General features: G+C 38.1%; 1 protein-coding gene across 2 annotated transcripts; it reads left to right on the top strand.

Moving 5' to 3' along the window:
• Positions 1–14: 14 nt before the first annotated feature.
• Positions 15–9,207, top strand: C4H4orf33 (chromosome 4 C4orf33 homolog). Of its 2 annotated transcripts, XM_026848190.1 has the most exons (7): positions 15–60; positions 117–118; positions 2,258–2,447; positions 4,279–4,339; positions 4,521–4,572; positions 4,689–4,888; positions 6,534–9,207. In XM_026848190.1, exons 3-7 carry the CDS (start codon positions 2,261–2,263, stop codon positions 6,631–6,633), a joined length of 600 nt encoding a protein of 199 aa, XP_026703991.1. In that variant the 5' UTR covers positions 15–60; positions 117–118; positions 2,258–2,260; the 3' UTR covers positions 6,634–9,207. The 2 variants fall into 2 exon arrangements, with proteins under 2 accessions (XP_026703991.1, XP_026703990.1); XM_026848189.1 differs by lacking the exons at positions 15–60; positions 117–118 and adding an exon at positions 1,033–1,065.
• Positions 9,208–19,430: the final 10,223 nt, after the last annotated feature.

Here is a 19,430-nt window from a genome sequence, read left to right as displayed (position 1 = left end):
AGAGACAGGCGCTTGCTGGGGAGCCGAGTTTCTTTTCCTTGTCGCGACGAATATGTGGAGGTCTAAGGAGAAACCCCTTGTTCAATTTCTCTATGGAATTTACGAGTTCATAGGAGGCGTTTGCGCGTTAAACTCCGCTTCAGGAAATGCCGCCGTCGCTGTTGGGGCGGGGGGGGTGGTGGGATATAAGAGAAACCGGGAACAGGTTGGAGCCCTCTGGGAGCTCCGTCTCTGTCTGGTAATGAAGTCGTAACTACAGTAAAAGCTGCTGTCTCTTACTCGGTTTCCAAGTTCCCCACAGTCCTCTTGGAGCAATTAAGAAAAACACCAGTGTAATGACTTCCTGCTTGGTTTTGCCCTTGTTACCAGCGTCGATGGGGTTTGGGGTGGCAGACGCAAATCTCCTCGGTAAGGAGGGACGAGAGGCGCGGGCAGCGCCCGGGAGCAGTGGCTGCCTCTGCCCTTGGTGGTGAGGGGGGACGCGGGGCTGGCTGGGGCCTGAGCGCCCCGCCCCGCTGCTCTATATATGCGCTGTAATGATTGCAGAATAGTTGCCACTCTACTTGCTTAATATACTTCTCTCTATTTGTTTTAAACTGTGGATGATTTAGCTTTGCCTGTTTGAGTTACTACTAATACTAGACTATGAGCCCACTTCTGTTGGCCTAAGAATGCTGTTAGGGAATTGTTGGGTGACTTCCCCTTCCCATGCTTTGCACGCTGATTTCTTTCAACTTGTGTCATCTTGCTTCCAGAAACTTGTCGCTGGAGTTGGAGTGAACATTAATGATGGTAGAGCCGCTCATAGTTTCTAAGGCTATCCCAGGTCTCTTGAATAAAGTACATCTGATGTTTGTCTAGCATATCATACAGTTAAAATAGTGACATAAGAATTAAATTAGTTTTCAGTTTATTTAAATATAAACTTGTCAAAAGCAGTAGTCCAATATTTGACTTACCTTTTTAACTGCACTTCTTAAATTAACATGTCTAATTACTAAAATCTATTGCTTCAGATTTTTCTCTAATCTGTTACAGTTTGCTGACATTGTCATCTCCTTGATGGTGATTATATCTACTTATCTAACATCATTCTAGCTGTTTTTCCAACTTGAACTCAAAGAGAGGAGGTCTGGTGCTTCTCAGAGTGAACATCAGTGAAGGGAAACTGTCTGGTGTGACTGTAGCAGAGGGTATGAGACACAGTGTGTCATAAGAGCAAGGCTGTGGCATATAGGGAAGTGTGATGCGTGTGATTACATTCTGTCTCATGTACTACACCTGTTGCCAACACCTGCAGACTGTGGTAAGTTATACTTGCCTTACTGTGAGTCCCAAGAAAATGGGTCTCTGGGTAGAGGTGAAATAACCCAATTTAGTGTTCCCCACTGAAAGGAACATGGTTACAACCTAGTTACTGAGCTAGCACCTCTCTGGTCACAGGATTTAGCAGCATGTGGGTAATTCTGAGTCAGGCTACATACTGCAAGTTCCCTTCTTGTATGGTTGGGAGATGTGTAAGGGAACAAATCAAGGATTACTTTTGTGGAGATAAGAAGCAACTCATAATACTGAGGAGGGGAGGGGTAGGGGGCTATAAACTTGTTGGAAACTGGGATCCACTGGTTCTTTTGCTCATTAAATAGGTTAAGGCTATTCTTAAGGTTGGTAGTGTTATTTCAGAGTAATAACGACTGATGGAGTGTGGTATTCTCTATTCTTGCTGCTCTGCAAACATTCAGTGTATTTAACAAGATGTGCTTGCAGGTTTCTTTGAAATCCTTTAGTTTGGCTGGTTTGCAGGGACTGCGAAGGAGAGCTTTAGCTGATTGTTTCATTTTCTTGCATCTCAGATTCATGAAAGGTTTTTCTCAATCTATTTTTGTCGTGTTACCAAATCATTGACTTTTATATATTGACTTTCATCATAGACTTTTTGTTTATCTGTTCTCTTGATAAGTGTTTCTGATGGTTTTTGGAACGTGATTATTTAGGTACATAGTTGGAATGCCTGAAGTTTGGTAGAACTAGTGGTTTTTCACCATGGGGGTATAAAAATCTATGAAAAGCATTCATGTAACTGTTTAGTTGCTTTCTACAGCTAAACTCTTTCAGTATTTCTGATGTCTAAAAACATCATTTGATTGTCTTCGTACAAAAGTGTGGGTTTTTTTCCTGGCTAAGCAAACAGTGCAGCTGGTACTGAAATGGAATCTGAGATCTTCTTGGACAGAACCTTCCTTTCTCATTAATGTAGTATATGAAGATGGAATTTACAATTAAGCACACATGGGATGGTTTACCTGTGAGCCATGAGCCAGTAACGATTGGGCTGAAGTCGGACAAGGCAGGACTGCTAATGGAAGTTAATGCTCCCTTCTTTAATGACCCTCCAGCACCCCTTGGAGAGCCAGGGAAACCTTTTAGTAGACTGTGGGACTATGAGGGTAAGTGTAACTGTTCTGCTGCCAATATATCTGATTTGTGTAGGCACTGGTAGTTTATATGCCTGGTCTTTGTTTAAGAGTCTGTGATGGTTATTTTTTTCAAATTAATAAATGATTGTGAGTGTATGACATCTAATTCGGTTTCTTTGGTCACAGCACTGCTTTTAAAGATCAGATCTGAAATGTAAAATAAAAGTTTCCTTTTCTCATATATCCTGAGCAGTTTGAGAAAGAATTTAGCTGTAATTACGTCCTTACCTTTAAACAGCTCCTTAAGTAACTAGAAGCATCATGCTATATTAATCTGAAAACTGCCCCAAACTGTATCAAGAGTGATGCTCTTTTTTGAGGTGATGAATTGATTTTCAAGCCTAGTACTGCTGCCTAGGCAAGGTGAGTGATTGTTTTCTAGTAGTGCAATGATACAAATGACTGGGAAAAGAAGCAAATATGTTATATCATGTGGTGGCCATAAAGAAATGGAGTCCATTGAACTGGATTGATTTCAAGAATGGTGAGATCGACTCTTCCTGATCCTGTCAATACTGTAGGCACTCAAGTTTAGTTTGTGGGTTACTGATATTACTTGTGGAATAACAGAGTCTAGACATATATGCCCCAAAATTATTTTGATATTTAAATATCTATAAATGCATTTGCAGTAGGTAAATAAAAGTGAAATCCTTCAGATAAGGTCTACTTTTGCTTTAAGAAGTAGAGCAATAGCTAAAGTATATGTCTATTTTAATCACTTTTGTAAAGTCTGTTTGAGGACTAGGAAGGTGTGAAACAAAGAAATAGCAGCTCATAAAATATGATTCAAAATTGTACCCAAATGGAACAGGGAATATTCTTGTAGTAATACTGTTTTCCTGTCAATACTGTCACTTTTGCCCATTGCTTTGAATAACACAAGAATTTAATGTTTCCAGCAGTTCTCTACTTTCTGATTATTGAACTATTCTGATTAAAGATCTACATAAACAATGTTAGCGCCTTTTTGATATTATTATACTAAATAGGGTGATGTAAAAATAAAGTCACCAGTCATATCTAATCATAATTCTAACTAAAGCTTTCTAATGTAATTGCTGTGAGAAACACCATTTTAGTTCTACTTTGTGTTCCTGAAAGGTGATTCAACAGTCACACATGGCTTTAAGGTACACCTGGTACCGTAATCCCTGTCCAAAGTATCAGCCATCCACAGGGAAATAACATTTAAGAGCTAAACACTTCCTTACTATTTTTGGGTTTTAGTAGTTTTAGTTGTGGGGGGTGTGCTCTGCTGTAAGTGTTGTTCCTTTTTTTGTTTGGTTGGGGTTTTTTTCTGGTCTCTGGTGCTCTGAGTCCTCAGGCTACCAGCAAACATAAGACTTCTGCACTTAAGTGCTCTACCTGGAGTGCCTGCTGTGAGTATGATTGACTAGGATCACTCTGTCTTGGTCAGCTTTGTTCACAGCAAGCACTCCAGGTGAAATAGCTGTGTGCTGATGCTTTTCTTACTCCATGGACAGCTAACATTAGTAGACTTGCCATTTTACTGCTGCATCAAGATGAGTGTTTCCAAAGCTAAAATAGGTAAATAAAATTAGTCCAGTGCTTTATAAAGCTCTTTATGATGATAAGCATTAAAAATAAGAGCTCTTGAAGTTATAATTATGGCACAGCATTTGAATAGCTAGGAAGCTGTCAGTAGCATGTACACAGCTAGTCAAGCTCTGGCATGGCACAGGACAAAAATCATGAAACCAAAATTGTTTTAGTGGGATCTGAAGGTCTTAGTATATTACAAAATAGTGAACATAAGACTGACAGCCTTTTTTTTCAGTTGTAGAAGCATTTTTCCTGAGTGACAGAACGGAACAGTATTTAGAAGTTGAACTTTGTCCGTAAGTACAGCACTCTGAAAAATGTTAATTTGCATTTCCATTTTTTGTAAGATATATGTATGAGGAAGACTGGGAACAGAAATTGTTGTAATATGGGGAATGTACATATTTGTGGCAGAACAGTACACTAATAACTTGGTATCATTTTAACAAAATTGTGCTCTGATTTTTTTTTTTACAGCCATGGACAACACTTGTTGCTGCTGCTTTCTGGCAAAAGAAGAGTATGGAGAGTAAGTGGTCACATACGTTCATAACGTACAGAAAACCTAATTGTTTGTAGGTACCTGTTGCCTGATTGGAGGATGATGGTACCTCTTTTTTTTTTTTTTCTTTCCTCTTTTAACAGGAAGAACTTCCTTTAGAGTTTGAGGTGACAAGAATGAAAGCCAAATGGGAGGGCAAAGCTCATCTTCCGTGGAATTATTTTCCACCATGTACGAACAAGTTCAATGCATTTGCAATTCATGGTTCAGGAGAAGAGAGACAATATGAAGCGCTTCATCCTGTGCCTCGACATGAACTACAAGAAGGACAGAAACCAGATTTGTAAGCATATAATTAGTTTTTCTGTAGTGTGGTTGCAGTATTCTGCACTATACTTAAAGAAAGCTAATCTGATTTGCAGATTGAGTACTTTAATTACACTGCTTAGCCCCTGCTCCATTGGCACTGTGCTTTGTGTAAAGCATTGTGGCAGATAGCTGTAATTAGTGCTTGATTTCTATGTTATCCCCTAGGTCCATAGAAAATGATGCATTCGGCACCATTGGCATCTGTCTTATCACCTTTCTCAGCAAACTCATGGATGGGTTGTTCTACTCCTTCCTTGCCTCCGGCATGTCCTGAAATGCCATTTAGTGTTAATTTCACCATAAATTTCCAGGAAATCACTTTTGCTTCTCCCCTACTGTTCTAAACAACCTCAACACTACAGATGCTTTCATATTATGGAAAAAATTGGAAAGGCAGACTAAACTGAAAAGTATAATAAAAAGATACCCAGTATCAATAGGAAAACTAGAATATCTTGATTTTTAAATGGTGCTTAGGGTCAGTTTATTTTCTTTGACTGTGAGGCTTGAGATGATTTGATAAAGTCTTCTTCTGGGCATTTTGTATGAATGAACTAGCTCTAGAGGGTACACTGTAGTTCTTATGCAAACTTGTTACTCAACATAATGACAGTCAGGTAAGGTAATTTTTAGGTAAGTCACTCTTTTTTGCCTTTATTTAAGAAAAACTTGGCTTCTGCAAGTGTTTATTTTGAAAAATGCTACTGCTAATGAAATACATTATCAGTGTTCTGTTTTCTTTTCTGTGGTAAACTGTAGAATGCCTGTATTATTTTTCAGGAAGGGATTATTTCTATTTTTTCTGTAGTATTCCTTCAAAAAAACCCCTTGACTTTTTCAGATATGAGTAGTGGATGCAATTATGTGAAGAGGTTACTTCTTGCTACTTTCATTGCTCTTAGTTTGTCTTTACTCTTAAAAACTACTTCCTAACAAGACATTCCATTTACCTTTTTAAATGATTAGTGTAGTGTCAGATGTTCTGCCTGCTGTTTGGCAGTTATTTGATGTAAGTATTAATTAGCAATTGGTTGCAGTGTCTTCCTTCTGTTGTTTCTGTATGGTAGCCTAAAGGAGAAATTCTTAGCAAGAACTGATTCAAAATGTTTTAAAGAAAACAAGACTTGTGGTCATACAGAAAAAATATATTTAGTACCTTCGTTATCCTATTCAGTCTTCCTCTTTTCTGTAAGGAAATGATAACCCTGTAATACGACTTTTCAGTTGGTCAGAGTTGTAAATTTTTTATCTACTGGAGTGCGGATAAGTCATAAAGCAGGATATTGTTATGCTCTTGCTCTGACCACAGTTCTAGGCAACTTAAGCTGAGGGAGTTTAAAAGGTGAGCACTTTGTTACCTTCACTTTATGCTGTATGGTACTTCCTCATAGCTGAGGATTTTGCCCTGTGTTTTCCAATACTAGATTTTCAGAAACATGGTAGTGTGTTTTATTTATAAACTCAAGATTTGGAAGATGAACACATGGAATGCTAATTACATTCCTATCCAAGAAAACCTGAAAATAAAGATTAATTCAACCTATTGAGAATACTGCCTTTTATTAAGACACATACTACAAGACTTACAACTTTTTTGTTTATTTCTCCTCTCTTTGCAGTCATCGCCTGGAATTTTTCAAGGATTTGAACCTGAAAGGTCTAATGGGAGAAGACTGGCAGCAGCCTGAATCAGATATATGGAAGTGTCTCACTAATTAAATGAATTGAGACATCTATTTTTATAGCATTAGGGTTGGATGGAGCTGTGTGGAAACAACTTACTCATTCTGAGAGGAGTTTGTAAACATCAGATTTCCTTGACACCAAAATCACTGATCAATTTTAAAACCAACTGTAAAGTATCTGGGCCAGCTGATTATAAATATATGAAGTATGCAACGGTTTGTGTTTCAGTTTAGCTGGGGTGTGCAGGTTTTCATCTGTGCAAGAGATGAATCTTAACAACAAAGGGTAAAAAATGCTAAAATTACAACTGTGTTTTCATAAGAACTCTAAGCCTGACAAGGCCAATATCTGTCTTGGAATCATTCAGTTTCCTGTAGTTGCTGCATTTCTCCTGTGTTTGGTGCTTGTTTGTTTCTCTGCTGTTGAATGAGATTATGTGCCTAAATTTTTTGATTGCAATCAGGAGAAAGAATGCCTCCTTCAGGAACAGAAAAGAGTATAGCTATCATGGCATTCTGTGGCCCAGTATTTGCACTGCAAGATGCTGTGGAGATATAACACTATCCTTTCCTGTACCTTCCTACACCTGAAGTTTTCCCTTGCAATAGTGCTGAAGGGGGAGCTTAATCTGCATTATTTTATTAGCAGACCTCTGCTTCAAATTCAGTGTGGAATTCATAGTGATATTTAGAGGATAGATTTACAGAAGGTTTTATATATTCTAGGAAATGTTTCTGGGACAAATAATGTTCAGTAAAACCTTTTGATACAGTTGTGTGCCTGCAAAAGCTTGTTTGTTTCAAGACCTTGTCACATCACCTTAAGGATTCAGCTCAGGCATAAGAGAATTTTGTTTGCGTGCCACGTAACGTTGGAATGGTCTCTAATGGTATGTGCCTACATTTTCTACATATGGGCATGAATTCAACAGTACTGAATACTGTTAGATGGTAACATCTAATCTGTAAACTCTTACACGATTTACAAATGCGATGTTCCTTTTTTTGTCTAGCATAGTAAGTGCTGCTTGGTTGTGGCTGCTGACTTGATCTTACATAAATTAGTTTACAAAATGGAACGCTTAGCCACTAACCACTCCCTACAGCTGAAAAATAGGTGACTTCAAAATCAAACCTCTTTGGTTTAGTTCAGAATGAGGAGTCAGACCTCAGTCCTTTACTAGAAAGAGGACTTCCTGCATCATGCTGCAATGTCATCATGACAGGGTAAAAGGTGGTCACGTCTCTAGTTTTGTGAGGAAAATTTTTTTGGGGAGTCTGAGGAAAATATGGCTCAGTCATAACTGAGGAAGTATCTTTCAGAAGTTATGTTCTGAGGATATGGTGCGGGGTCTCATCCTTTTGGGTAGCATTTTCTACTGAACAGTTTAGAATCCTACAAGTTCCTGTAACGGACTGATGTTCTTGTAAGTCTCACATCCTGCTCAAAGCAGGGCTATTGTTGAAGCTAGGTGAGTTTGCTCAGAACTCAACTAGTTCTGTTATGAAAAGTTACCTGATTGCCATTTCCCATGCTGCACCTTCAGTCCATTGCCTTTTGTCCTTTCTCTGTGCATGTCCAAGAAGAGTGACTTTGTAACTATCGATTAGGTAACTGAAATTTGTTCCCCGTGGATTTCTTTAAATGTTATCATTCTCAGGTTGCCTTCTGTGAGTCTTGTTATTAAATACCTTCCACGCAGATAATACTGACAAATGACTTAAAAGTGTAACTTGGGTTGTAACTTGGAGGCAGAAATGTTCCCAGGCCTTTCTTGTTTATTTAGCTCATAAATGGTTCTAAAAAACTTCTGGGTAGCTTTAGATATCAAAATGCCTGTAAAGTATTGCACAAGACTGCACACTCTAAGTCATGTTACTAAAAGGATTCTCAGTTCTCTCCTGAGCTTGTATGCAGTAATAACCATAGTCTGATGGTCATGTTTTCTTTGCTGTCTTTAAATTTAACTCTACCTGTAAATTCTGCCTGAGAAGAAAGGATGGGTATATCCTGCGTTTGTGAAGAACATCTCAGTGTGATTGTCTGAGCTAGAATGTTACTTCAGAGGTTTTGTCTGGCTTTAGATTCTCTCCATGTACTTTAAGTTTTACAGAACTATACTTTCAAATTTAAGGATATTAGGCTTTTTCATATGCAGACTTTGACATGTCAATGCACTCAGCCATCCAGTTGTTTTTGCTCTCTTTTAATTAGATGTTACAGATTCCTTGCTATAAAGTGCCATCTATTGAAAATTGTAAATATTGTACATTCAATTGTTTGGTTTCTTTTCTACTTTCAATCCATATACAGTTTTCTAAAGAATGACATCAGTCTGAAATATTGAATAATCCAGTAAATGTTGATTAAAAATGTCTTTTAGATACTGACATCTCAAAGCTGCTTTTGAAATTTTGGTCAAAAAGAAAGATTCACTCAACTTTTAGATATTATTTTAAGCAGTTTGTCAAAACAGTGTGTGCAGAAGTTGGAAATGAGCTTACTGTTTTTCTCACAAAGATTGTTTTCACATGATGAATGATGTTTTTGCATGTAAAGGACAGTAAATCAAATTATTTATTCAGAAGCTTCATCTGGTATTCATTCCCACTTCAAACTGACTACTTCACATTTGACTTTGAAAGCAAATTATAAACTTTGAGGGAAATAGATTACTTTCCCTAAATAAGTAATTTAAAGTGAAATAATTGTCTCTGCAGTACAAAATGTAATGCTAGGTGCTTCTGAAAATGAGAATTACCACACTGACTTTACTCGAGACCCGTGCTACTCCACACTGATATCAGTTGGTTCACTTGTATGTTTCTAAGCTTTAAGAGTCTGTTTGAACTGTAGGTGCTGGCTTTCATCAAAAGGTTTCCCTATGGGTTCATGGACTGCAGAGTTGGAACCTGTGCACTGACTTGTTTCTAAAGGTTTAAACTTAAATTAATCCATTGGTAGGAACTTACTGTAGGGGAGAGTCTGTGCATAAGGCATATGTTAGATGGAAGCCCAGTGTCTTGGCACCCAGCAGTGAATTCATGGCTCATCAGTGGACAGTCCAACGCTTGCCAGCATCACTTAAAGCTCCCACAACTTTGCAGGGATGAGTATCAATGTTCATTGATACGACATGCTAGTTTGTAGCTTTCTCGCTTTGATTATGCTTTTAACCAGGCTCTCTTTTACACTGTGGAGTCCAGTTGTAGCTGTCTTTCCTGAATTGCCTCTCCTTTCTTGATGACATGAGGAAAAGACAAAACAAACTCTATTCTGCATGAGTTCCATTTAAGTACATGTTCATTTATTATTAATCCTGGTATAGAAGGAATGTGATTCAATCCAGTCTAACTCAGTGTATGTGTGTATCTGCATGCATACATATATATAGGCATTCAGCATTGTGCTGTTTTTGTATGTCAAACTTGTATCAAGAATAATACAGATAAACTCTCTAAATTGTCACACTGGATATACTTCATGTAGGATATCAATTTCATAAAATGCAGAGCTGCATGATAGAAAGCATAGATCATTCAAGCACTCTGTCCGCAAATCCTTTTTGCTTTGAAATGGATTTGAATACTTCGACCTTGTGAGCACTTCGTTGCTCAAAAAAAAGTTTTAAAAAAATCAACTTGTCTCACATGTTTCCTGGGGATAATATTTGGCCTTGTGCCAGTTACATAATGTGACATACTAAGTCTATGATGCAGGAATTTTATTACTTTGGAAATGGGGGAATACCCACTGGAGAGTGCACAGTATTTAACTTTTTTTAGCTCTGCAAAGGCTTTAGATAACCTTAAGTGTGACATTTTCACATGTGAAAATGTTAATGTTGTGGCAGTTTTTAATTATTTTACCATATTTAGCCAGAATTTCTAAGGAAGTGAGGCTGTTGGGTTATCACTACCTTTTTGACTTTCTAGCAATGTTGTCATCATCTTTTCCCCCACTACCACAACAATTTTAAATCCCTTGGCCAATTTCAGCTGAATCTGAGTAACAGACAACCTTGAAAGATAACTGGATTCTTGCAAAATGTGTGGCCATGAACAGCTGTAGGCATTTCCTCGCTATAGCACCCAAATTGAGGAAGAGGAGAGATCATCTCTCAGCCTTTATCCTGCAGTTGTAGTGCCCAGTACCTGAAGCAGTTGGTGCATGCTTAGCTTCAGGTGTAGTACATATAACCTCTTACCTTTAGACTTTGATTAGGAAGCTAGGAAATATGTGGAACTTAAATGGATAAGAGGTGCTGTCATAGAAGTGAGCTTAGATTTCATAGGCCTATGCCCCAGTGTTATCTTAAGGTAAGAAGCTTAGGAGACAGAGTGTATGTATAAAATATAAATGTATGAGGAGCTGTGTTTTGTTAGTCCTGCTGATAACAGATACCAGACGTGGTAAATATCCAAGCATGTTTTCAGTGCTGCTTTTTAATATTTTTTTTTTTTAATTTGAGGAAATAATTCCCTTGTTCCTGTCCTTTTTCAGGAGAAGAACTCCCACAAAAGATAAGGATGGAGTTTCCTCAAGTTTAATGCCAGGGTTAGCTGAAAGCTCAAGGGTATAGTATCAGCTTGTCATTGCCTCCCAAAATACACTTCTAGTTTAACCTGTTTTCTAATTCAGTAGGTTCTGTTGTGAGAATGTTGATCCTAAAGAGAAGCAGAGTGCGAGCTTGAAAACACTGCTCTTAAAATTCCAGTTGAAATGGATATATTTCTATTACATAGTGTTCAATACAAATAGGCATGTTTTTTTCCACAGTGACTGGGTAATTCAGCAAAAACTTTTAATTAGTTCTTATATTCTGCTACAGCCACCCTCCTGTCTATAGGACAATAGAATTAGCTGTCTTAATTTATATTATTGTGGTATTTGATTTACTAATTTTGATGAAATGCTGAGCAGTTCTGCTGTAAGTTGTTGGGTTTTTTTGTTTTCAGATCTTCTTGGTAAATACTTGAGCAGTTGAGGCAGAATGCGGATTTGGGGAGTGGCAACCTCTTCCAAGATAATCAGACTGAATAACCTGGAAAAAAAACCCCTAAACTTTGTGAATAAAAATATGCCTGTAGAGAGGATTTAGGTTTGTTTCAACAATTCTGTCTTGTAAGTGCATTTCTAAGCTCCTTGTGATAGTATGTTTATTAGTTGTGAACTTAACCATGGAAACCAGAATTGTGCACGACTCACTCCTTCTTATAATGGTCAGCAGATCTTTACAGAGGGTGTTTGCAAACGTTTTATGATTGCAGTCCCAAAGACCTTGTTTTTTATGCTTATTGCCACTAGGTGGAAGAAGAAGGTTATCAAAACTATGCCTTGGTGCTACTAGCCTGGTTATCCTTAGCCAGATCCGTTACTTCTTACTATATCCTTGATTTTAGAAAAAAGATGTTTCAGTCAAGCTGATGGTGGTTTCTTTTTGTTTCTTGAGACACCTTTATCAAAAGAAACACTATGCCACTTTGTGTAGTAACAGTTCTAGTATTTCTTTTACACAAGTGTTTTTACGAATAATTTTGAGACCAAAACCAGAAGATAATTTCCATGAATTGTCAGTCTGTTATATAAAAGATATAACTTTGTGATAAGGAAATGATTGTTGTTTTGGTTTTTTTTTTCTCTAACAAATGTCTTGGATAGTCTCTTGCAAACTTTCCACAAAGGCTATATATAATTCTGAAGGAATATTTTTTAAAAAATACAGCCTGTTTTGTAAAAGGTGGTGCACCTCTTAAAGGGTGAGGCTTGAGTGGTGCGAACACTCTGGAGTGATGTTTAGAGAAGAATGTGAAACAGTGTGAAAACTGTAGCTTAAGAGGGACAGAAAATTTTTGCTCTTCAGTGCAAAAATGCAAAAAGAAAGTTTTCTTTGAAGAAAACGAGCAGTAGTGTGTCCTACTGGAAAAAGTGATTTATGTCTTAAATGCAAAGATGGAGAAATTCAGGCTGTCAGGTATGGTAGATATAAAATCTAATACTGCACAGTGGGACTTTTTAATGCAAAAGCTCTGAGTGGGACTAAAATTTTGCTCATGTCTTTGTATATTTTTTTGATAATCTTCTCTAATATGCCAGGTCAGATGTTAGAGCTGGTAAACTCTAACATCATGCTGGATTGTGTACGTTTTGTTTATCATGGCTGACATAGCTACTGTATTATTTGTTCTAGTTAACTCAGGAGAAATGCCAGTCAGTTAATATTTGTACTGCACAGCACTATGATGATACAATACTGATGAATGGGATGTTAAGTACTGTGTTGCTTGCTGTTCTTTTTTTCCAGGTTGAGGTGTTTTGTGCCTCTGAAGGGCACAGTTGAGAAGGTTTGGTATTTTAAATTCCAACCATGTAAAATACTTCCCAGATATGAACAGCACACTGCATAATTTGCTGTACATAAAATTTAAAACTATTCTTTCACACTGCCAGAGCATCTCTAAAGTGGACTTCACTGCATTTAATTATAGTATGTTTATAATAATGCTAACAAAGTTTGATAGTTAACCTGCATTTATTTTATTGATGATTCCTCCCTTTTGCTTTCAGTGAGTGCTTTAGTTTACTACAGTGTCTCTGAACAGTGCTTCAGCAGAAGTACTGGGAAGTGCTTTAAGCCTGATTATAGAACCCTTATTTACACTGGTTGTATAAACAGCTATACATGTGCTCATATAGATAGTCCCAGTGAGATCAATGCCAAGTTAACATCAAATGTATCACAGCTATGCGTTTTTCCATCTACTTGTCTCATCTTTTGGAATACCAAATCAGTATTATCAGGAAAATTCAGTTCTAGAAGTTAGTTCTGTCTGAGCAGACTGCTTGGCATTGCTTGTTTTCTTTCTTCTGGTTTAAAACAAGCAAAAGCCTTAGCTGCAGATTCTGTGGGAGGATTTTAAGTGATGGCTCAGGAGGCACTGTTTGTATCTGCACTAGCTATGAACATACTAAAATATGTTCATGATTCATTTTTAGAAATAATGCTATAGACTACCACTGAGTGTGTGTGTAAATACCCTCTGCCAGTTTTGTAGCTTATTTGCGAATACAAATGTTTTCTTACGCATGGCAAACCAGAACTAACTAAATTGTGTTAAAATAGCACTGAAATAAAATCTATGTTACTGTGCCTTCACTGCTGTTTTAAATATCAACCTAGCCAGACTAGTTCAGTGGCTTTCTTAGTGTATGCAACAGATTATTGAGGAGGAAAAAAAAAGAATTTTCAGGTGTCACCTCTGTAAAATACAGAACTTCCCTCTGTAGGACGCATTTTTGCCAGTTTATCTTGTATTTCCCTTCATGAGTTTGTTTGCTTGAACTCAGTCATTGCAGGCATTGAAGTTTATATCTTGGTGCCAGTAGTAGCTGTCATAAAATTATTCATCTCTTTAATTCTAGGCAATGTAATTGGTTTGCTACCATCTCACTGCTGAGTTTGCTTCCATCAGCAAATTAAACATTTTGGAAACTGGTACTTTCTCTTCCTCAGTGCTTTATAGCTTGTACAGCCATGGTATTTATATTTAGTTGTGCCTGGCACTTTAAATAATTGGTTCTTGTTTTAAAGTTGTGTATTACTTTCCTAAATGTTAACAGGGTGTTCTGTAACCTCTTATGCCAGGTACCTACTTCAGACCTTTTTTAATATCAGCAAACTCCTTAGCTGTTTCAAAGGAAGGTAGTTTATGATGTCAGAAGTCAAAAATGTGGTCTTGTACCTCCTTAAATTCTTATGACTTCTGGAATGAAATGTTGAGACGTGGCGAGAGGTCCATATTCTTGTCAGGATGAGTCTTTGTAATCTCTGTGAAACAGCTTTTCAGAAACTTCAAAAGAGCTTTTTGCAGCTTGACAGGTGAATTCTCTGAAGGTTCTGCTGGGAGCAGGAACACACCACTGGCAGGTAGAACTGCCAGACTTGAACGTGTTGAGTGTTGTGCAGTCTTTCTGCTTCCCAGTGACAGGTTATGTGATGAGGAATGCTCTTTTTTATGAGCATCTGTTGGTTAGGCTTAGGGCTGTCTTCAACCTGGAAGAGAAAGTTTGAGTATATGGTAGAGAGCTACAAATTGGTGTATAGTTTGGATTGATGAAATTGTAAAGAAGCTGGATGGGGGTTGACTTGGATGAACCATCATATGGAGTGCCACGCACAGAGAAGAGAAGGGTGGTACTTATCATAATGTATTGTCACTGTGTGTTTGAGAAGCTTCTATGGACTCAGTGGGAGACTGTGAAAGGTACTTGAAAGAAAGATAGGGTTTTTAAGTATAGAAAATCAGGTTAAAGAAATCCCCTTAGCTGAAAATAATTACATCTTGGGAGTGTTATAGGATAAGCATATGCTTTCTTTGCTTCCTGTTCTTACTCGTCTTCAGGCATCTACTTACAGGTGAAGGCCACTGTGCTAGGTGGATTCTGGGTCTGAAACACTGTAGCTATTCTTGTATTTGGAAACACAACTGAAGGAATTGTTTTGTAATTCCATGCAGTTGTTCCTCATTACTTATAAGTTATACTAGAACTGTGTGTTACAGCTGAGGGTCAAAGCAACTCTTTTGCTGATGTTCTCAGAAATCTCATACCAAACCAAGATAACAAGAAGTGGAAGAAGAAAGCTACCGGAATTCAGGAAATTGGGAAGCTCAGTCTTAGCTATTGTGGGATGAGTGTGAATCATGATATGAAGAGGGGATGTGAAACGCAGGCTGAGACATGGAGCTATGAAGGAAGACTAATTCTGGAAAAGTTTATAAAACGTAACAGCAGCTGGACAAGAAACCAAAACAGGATGGCTGGGGATACATGGTTGAAAACCTAAGGGAAGGTACAGAAGAGTAGACCTGGCCTGGCAAAACATCCAGGAGATTCAAGGGGAAGAGCTTTGAGAGAAAAGAGCAAATGGAGATAGGGCTGGGAAAAAAAAAACCCAAAACAAAATCAACCAGGAAATAAGTTCATGGCTTCTACAGGGTATTCTCTTTAGATCCAAGAATACTTTCACATTCTATTGCTCTTAGCAGATCGCTGTGAAAGCCAAGTGCTAAATTTGTAGTCTGGTGGACTATGAAGAGCATAACTAGCCTCTCATTGCTATTGCTTTTAAGCTGTACTGGAGATTTTAATCTGATGAATAAAGTTATAGAGATGGAATGTGATTACATTTAGTGGCCAGTTGTGAAAAGTTAGGTTTCAGTGACTTAGCAAATATCACATAAAAATTCTGTGCTAGAGAAAGAAATACAATTTCATTTATCAAGATATCATTCAAGTTACTGAACTGTGATTTCATTTTTTTAGTTTGGTTGTGTGGGTTGTTTGGTTGGGGTTTGTTTGTTTGTTCTGGATAATCTTCCCAGATACTGCAATAGATGCAGAAATCTTGCTGGCAGGAGATTCGTTCCCTGCATGCTGTTCCTCATGTGAAATGAGATTACAAAATAAATGTGGTAGCTCGTATGATATATGTAGTTCAGTGTGGTGTAGGATCGTATATTCATAGACAAGTAGCTAAATGTGAAATATGGGGCTGCAGAAGTATCTACTTGGTCACTTCTGAACTCTTGAGTAGCTTATGCCACGGTGGCTTTTTATGCTCCTTTAATGTTCTTTGATGTGTCCCTTTAATCAGTTCTCCAGGCTCTTGCCTTGAGGACAATTGGTGAAGTGATAATAGTATATCACAGATCACTGCTCAAACTAGTGTTAATAATGTTTTCTTTATATTGTTAAATAGATCTGACTATCTTACTTGAATTTTTAAATTGTTGATATAATGTGTTGAGAGGAAGAGAGTCAGATCTTCCTTTAAGGGACCTCATACTTCAAACTGTCAGGTCATGCAGTAATATTGTTCTTAGGGTAGGAAATGGTGATGTTTTATCTATTCAGATACTATTGATGGTCATTAGTGAAATCTTTGGGATGAAAGATTGTTTTGAAAGTTGAGTGTAGGCTGCTTCTTAAAAGGGAGCATTTTGTCTTGCCAATGCCTCTGGCTTAATATCCCTTTTGTGCTCACAGTAGAATTTTTCCAGCCACAAGGTGAGTCAGTGTAGACAACTCTGGCTATAATGAAGCAAACAAGCCCTTTCCCCACCCAACCCTGACTCCAGGTCCTCTCTCTAAAAGGGGGGAAAAAACCCAACACCAAATCACCTGCAAAAACCCTAAACTAAAATAAACTTCAGTTGAATGAGTATTAATGTAAAGAAAGGAACAGAGACATGGACATCGGGTCAGGGAAAAGTGGTAACTACTACAGTTTAATGTATTGGCATATAGAATCACAGAATCATTGAGGTTGGAAAAGACCCTTGGGATCTTTGAGTCCAACCATCAGCCCTACTCTACAAGTTCTCCCCTACACCATATCCCCCAGCATCTCATCTTAAACGACCCTTAAACACATCCAGGGATGGTGACTCCACCACCTCCCTGGGTAGCTTGTTCCACTGTCTGACCACGCTTTATGTGAAAAATTTTTTCCTAATGTCCAGTCTAAACCTCCCCTGTTGCAGTTTAAAGCCGTTCCCTCTTGTTCTGTCACTAATTACCTGTGAGAAGAGCCCAGCACCGACCTCTCTACAATGTCCTTCCAGGTGGTTGTAGAGAGTGACGAGGTTTCCCCTCAGCCACCTACTCCTCAAACTGAACAGTCCCAGCTCCTTCAATTGCTCCTCACAGGATTTGTTCTCCAGGCCATTCACCAGCTTCATTGCCCTCCTCTGCACTCGCTCCAGCACCTCGAGATCTCTCTCGTATTGAGGTGCCCAAAACTGGACACAATACTCCACGTGTGGCCTCACCAGTGCAGAGTACAGGGGGACTGTCACCTCCCTACTTCTGATGGTCACAGTATTTCTAATACAAGCCAGGATGCCGTTGGCTTTCTTGGCCACCCGGGCACACTGCCGGCTCATGTTCAGCTGCTTGTCAGTTAGAACCCCCAGATCCTTCTCTTCCAGACAGCTCTCCAGCCACACCTCCCCAAGCCTGTAGCCATGCAGGGGGTTGTTATGGCCCAAGTACAGGACTTGGCCTTGTGGAAGCTCATATGTAAAGTACTTGCTTCCTTTGAAGGAAGGGGATTTTTTTATATACTGGAAGTTCCTTCAGACATGAGTCCATTTCCACATATTGCATCTCTGAGGTGTCAAGATTTACTGAGATTTAACATTCAGGATTGGAAAAGAATATCTGAGCTAATGAGAAGTGGAAATTTATTTTTTGATTTCTGCACCTGTTTAGTTTTAATAGAGAAATAAATTGACTGCTTTCTATCTCAGTTAATCTGTGGATTTGATGCTTGGGTGAGGCTCTCCAGATTAATTAGCAGATTTAGTAAATGATATAGGAAAAAGTAATCACATTCTGCATGTGTTAGTATCACAGTGCCAAGTCTTTATTTTCATCCTCCTGAGTCTACAATGCTGAAGTGCTTAAAATCATGATAGCATTGCTTATGTGTAATTTATCTGTTAAAATGGGGACTATTGCATAGATTACATCACAAGCACTGCCTGTTTTCACACAATTTTGTTTTCACTGTAATGTGAGATGCTGAATTTCCCTCTTTGCTTATTAACGTTTCCATCCATGATTCTTAAATGTGTTCTGAAAGCCCTCTATAGTTTTCATCGCCTGTTTTTTTTTTCTTCTGAAATCCCATTTTTTCCTGATTAGCAAGACCAGAATAATCTCCTTAAAGTAGAACTTTGTTCAAAGATCTGTGCAACTTCTCTCCTTTCTCTGTTTAGCTTGTCTATCAACATCTCATAACATTGGTTTAGCCATTACAACCCTTAAAATTGGATTTTAGAATTGTCTGCTCTGTTTAAACTTCATGAAACATCTCCTGTATTTTTTTTTTCTCCACTCAGGGAAAGATGATTTAATTAAAGATGGTGCTAAATGACAAATGTAATGATTTTTTTAAAATATTGAATATAATGCTCTTAAAACCAGGCATTTATAGGTATAAGTTAATTGTCTATTTTTTTCAGCAGCTCTACTAATTATGGTCATAAGGACTGGACTGTTTAAAGTAAATTCTGGGTATTATACAAGATAAGTGTTTTGTTTTTCAGTAGGCCACATAGTGGGAGACACCTAGCATTGCTTTCACATTTTTGGACACTTGTGTCTCTTCTAACAGTTGTGATGTTCCCTAAGCCATATCACTAATAGAATTAATTGTGGATGGTTGTGTGTGTTTCAGCATCTAATTAGAACACGCTAATTACAAGCTGTTTTGTGAAGCCTAGTTTCCATTGGATTTGTGTTCCATGTTCCCTGAGCCCTTCTATCTGCATTAGAAATCACTTAAGAATCTTAGGTCTTGTTAGAGGAGTGACAGTAAAGGAGCTTGTGATTGCTGTCAGACACTGATTGAGCTGAGTATAAGTCATCTGTTTCTCACAAATGGAAATGGGAATATGTTGAGCTTTTTTTGGTGAAAAGGTTAACTGTTTCTTTGCTTGCACACATATCATCAGCTTTCAGAAAGGCCTACAAGCCTTCATTTGACATTTTATGAGGTTTTTTGAAGCAGAAGATAGTCTGAAGCTCTTCACGTTTGTTTAAGCTCCTGTTATGGAAGATTATATCTAAGGGTTAAAAGTTGGCAGAGTGTGAAGTGATGTGTGGGTCTGAAAGGCTGGGTGTGAGGAGACATTGCACAATGGAAGAGCTGTATTTTTAAGAAATCAGCTGACGCCACCTGTTATCCACCCTGGCATATTAATTTTTATGATAAGATATGTCAGGCCATAAGTTTCAATGAATAGTACCATACAGCACAGAAT

Source organism: Athene cunicularia (assembly GCF_003259725.1).
Source record: "Athene cunicularia isolate RWA chromosome 4 unlocalized genomic scaffold, athCun1 chr4_part2, whole genome shotgun sequence".
NCBI classification, from domain to species: Eukaryota; Metazoa; Chordata; class Aves; order Strigiformes; family Strigidae; genus Athene; species Athene cunicularia.
Note: the sequence above shows the minus strand (reverse complement) of the source record. Positions and strands in the feature narration are given on the sequence as shown.

Coding starts and splice junctions, on each gene's coding strand:
- C4H4orf33 (XM_026848189.1), top strand. Junction 4,340..4,520: donor TTAGAAGTTGAACTTTGTCC/GTAAGTACAGCA, acceptor TTTTTTTTACAG/CCATGGACAACACTTGTTGC. Junction 4,889..6,533: donor GAAGGACAGAAACCAGATTT/GTAAGCATATAA, acceptor CTCTCTTTGCAG/TCATCGCCTGGAATTTTTCA.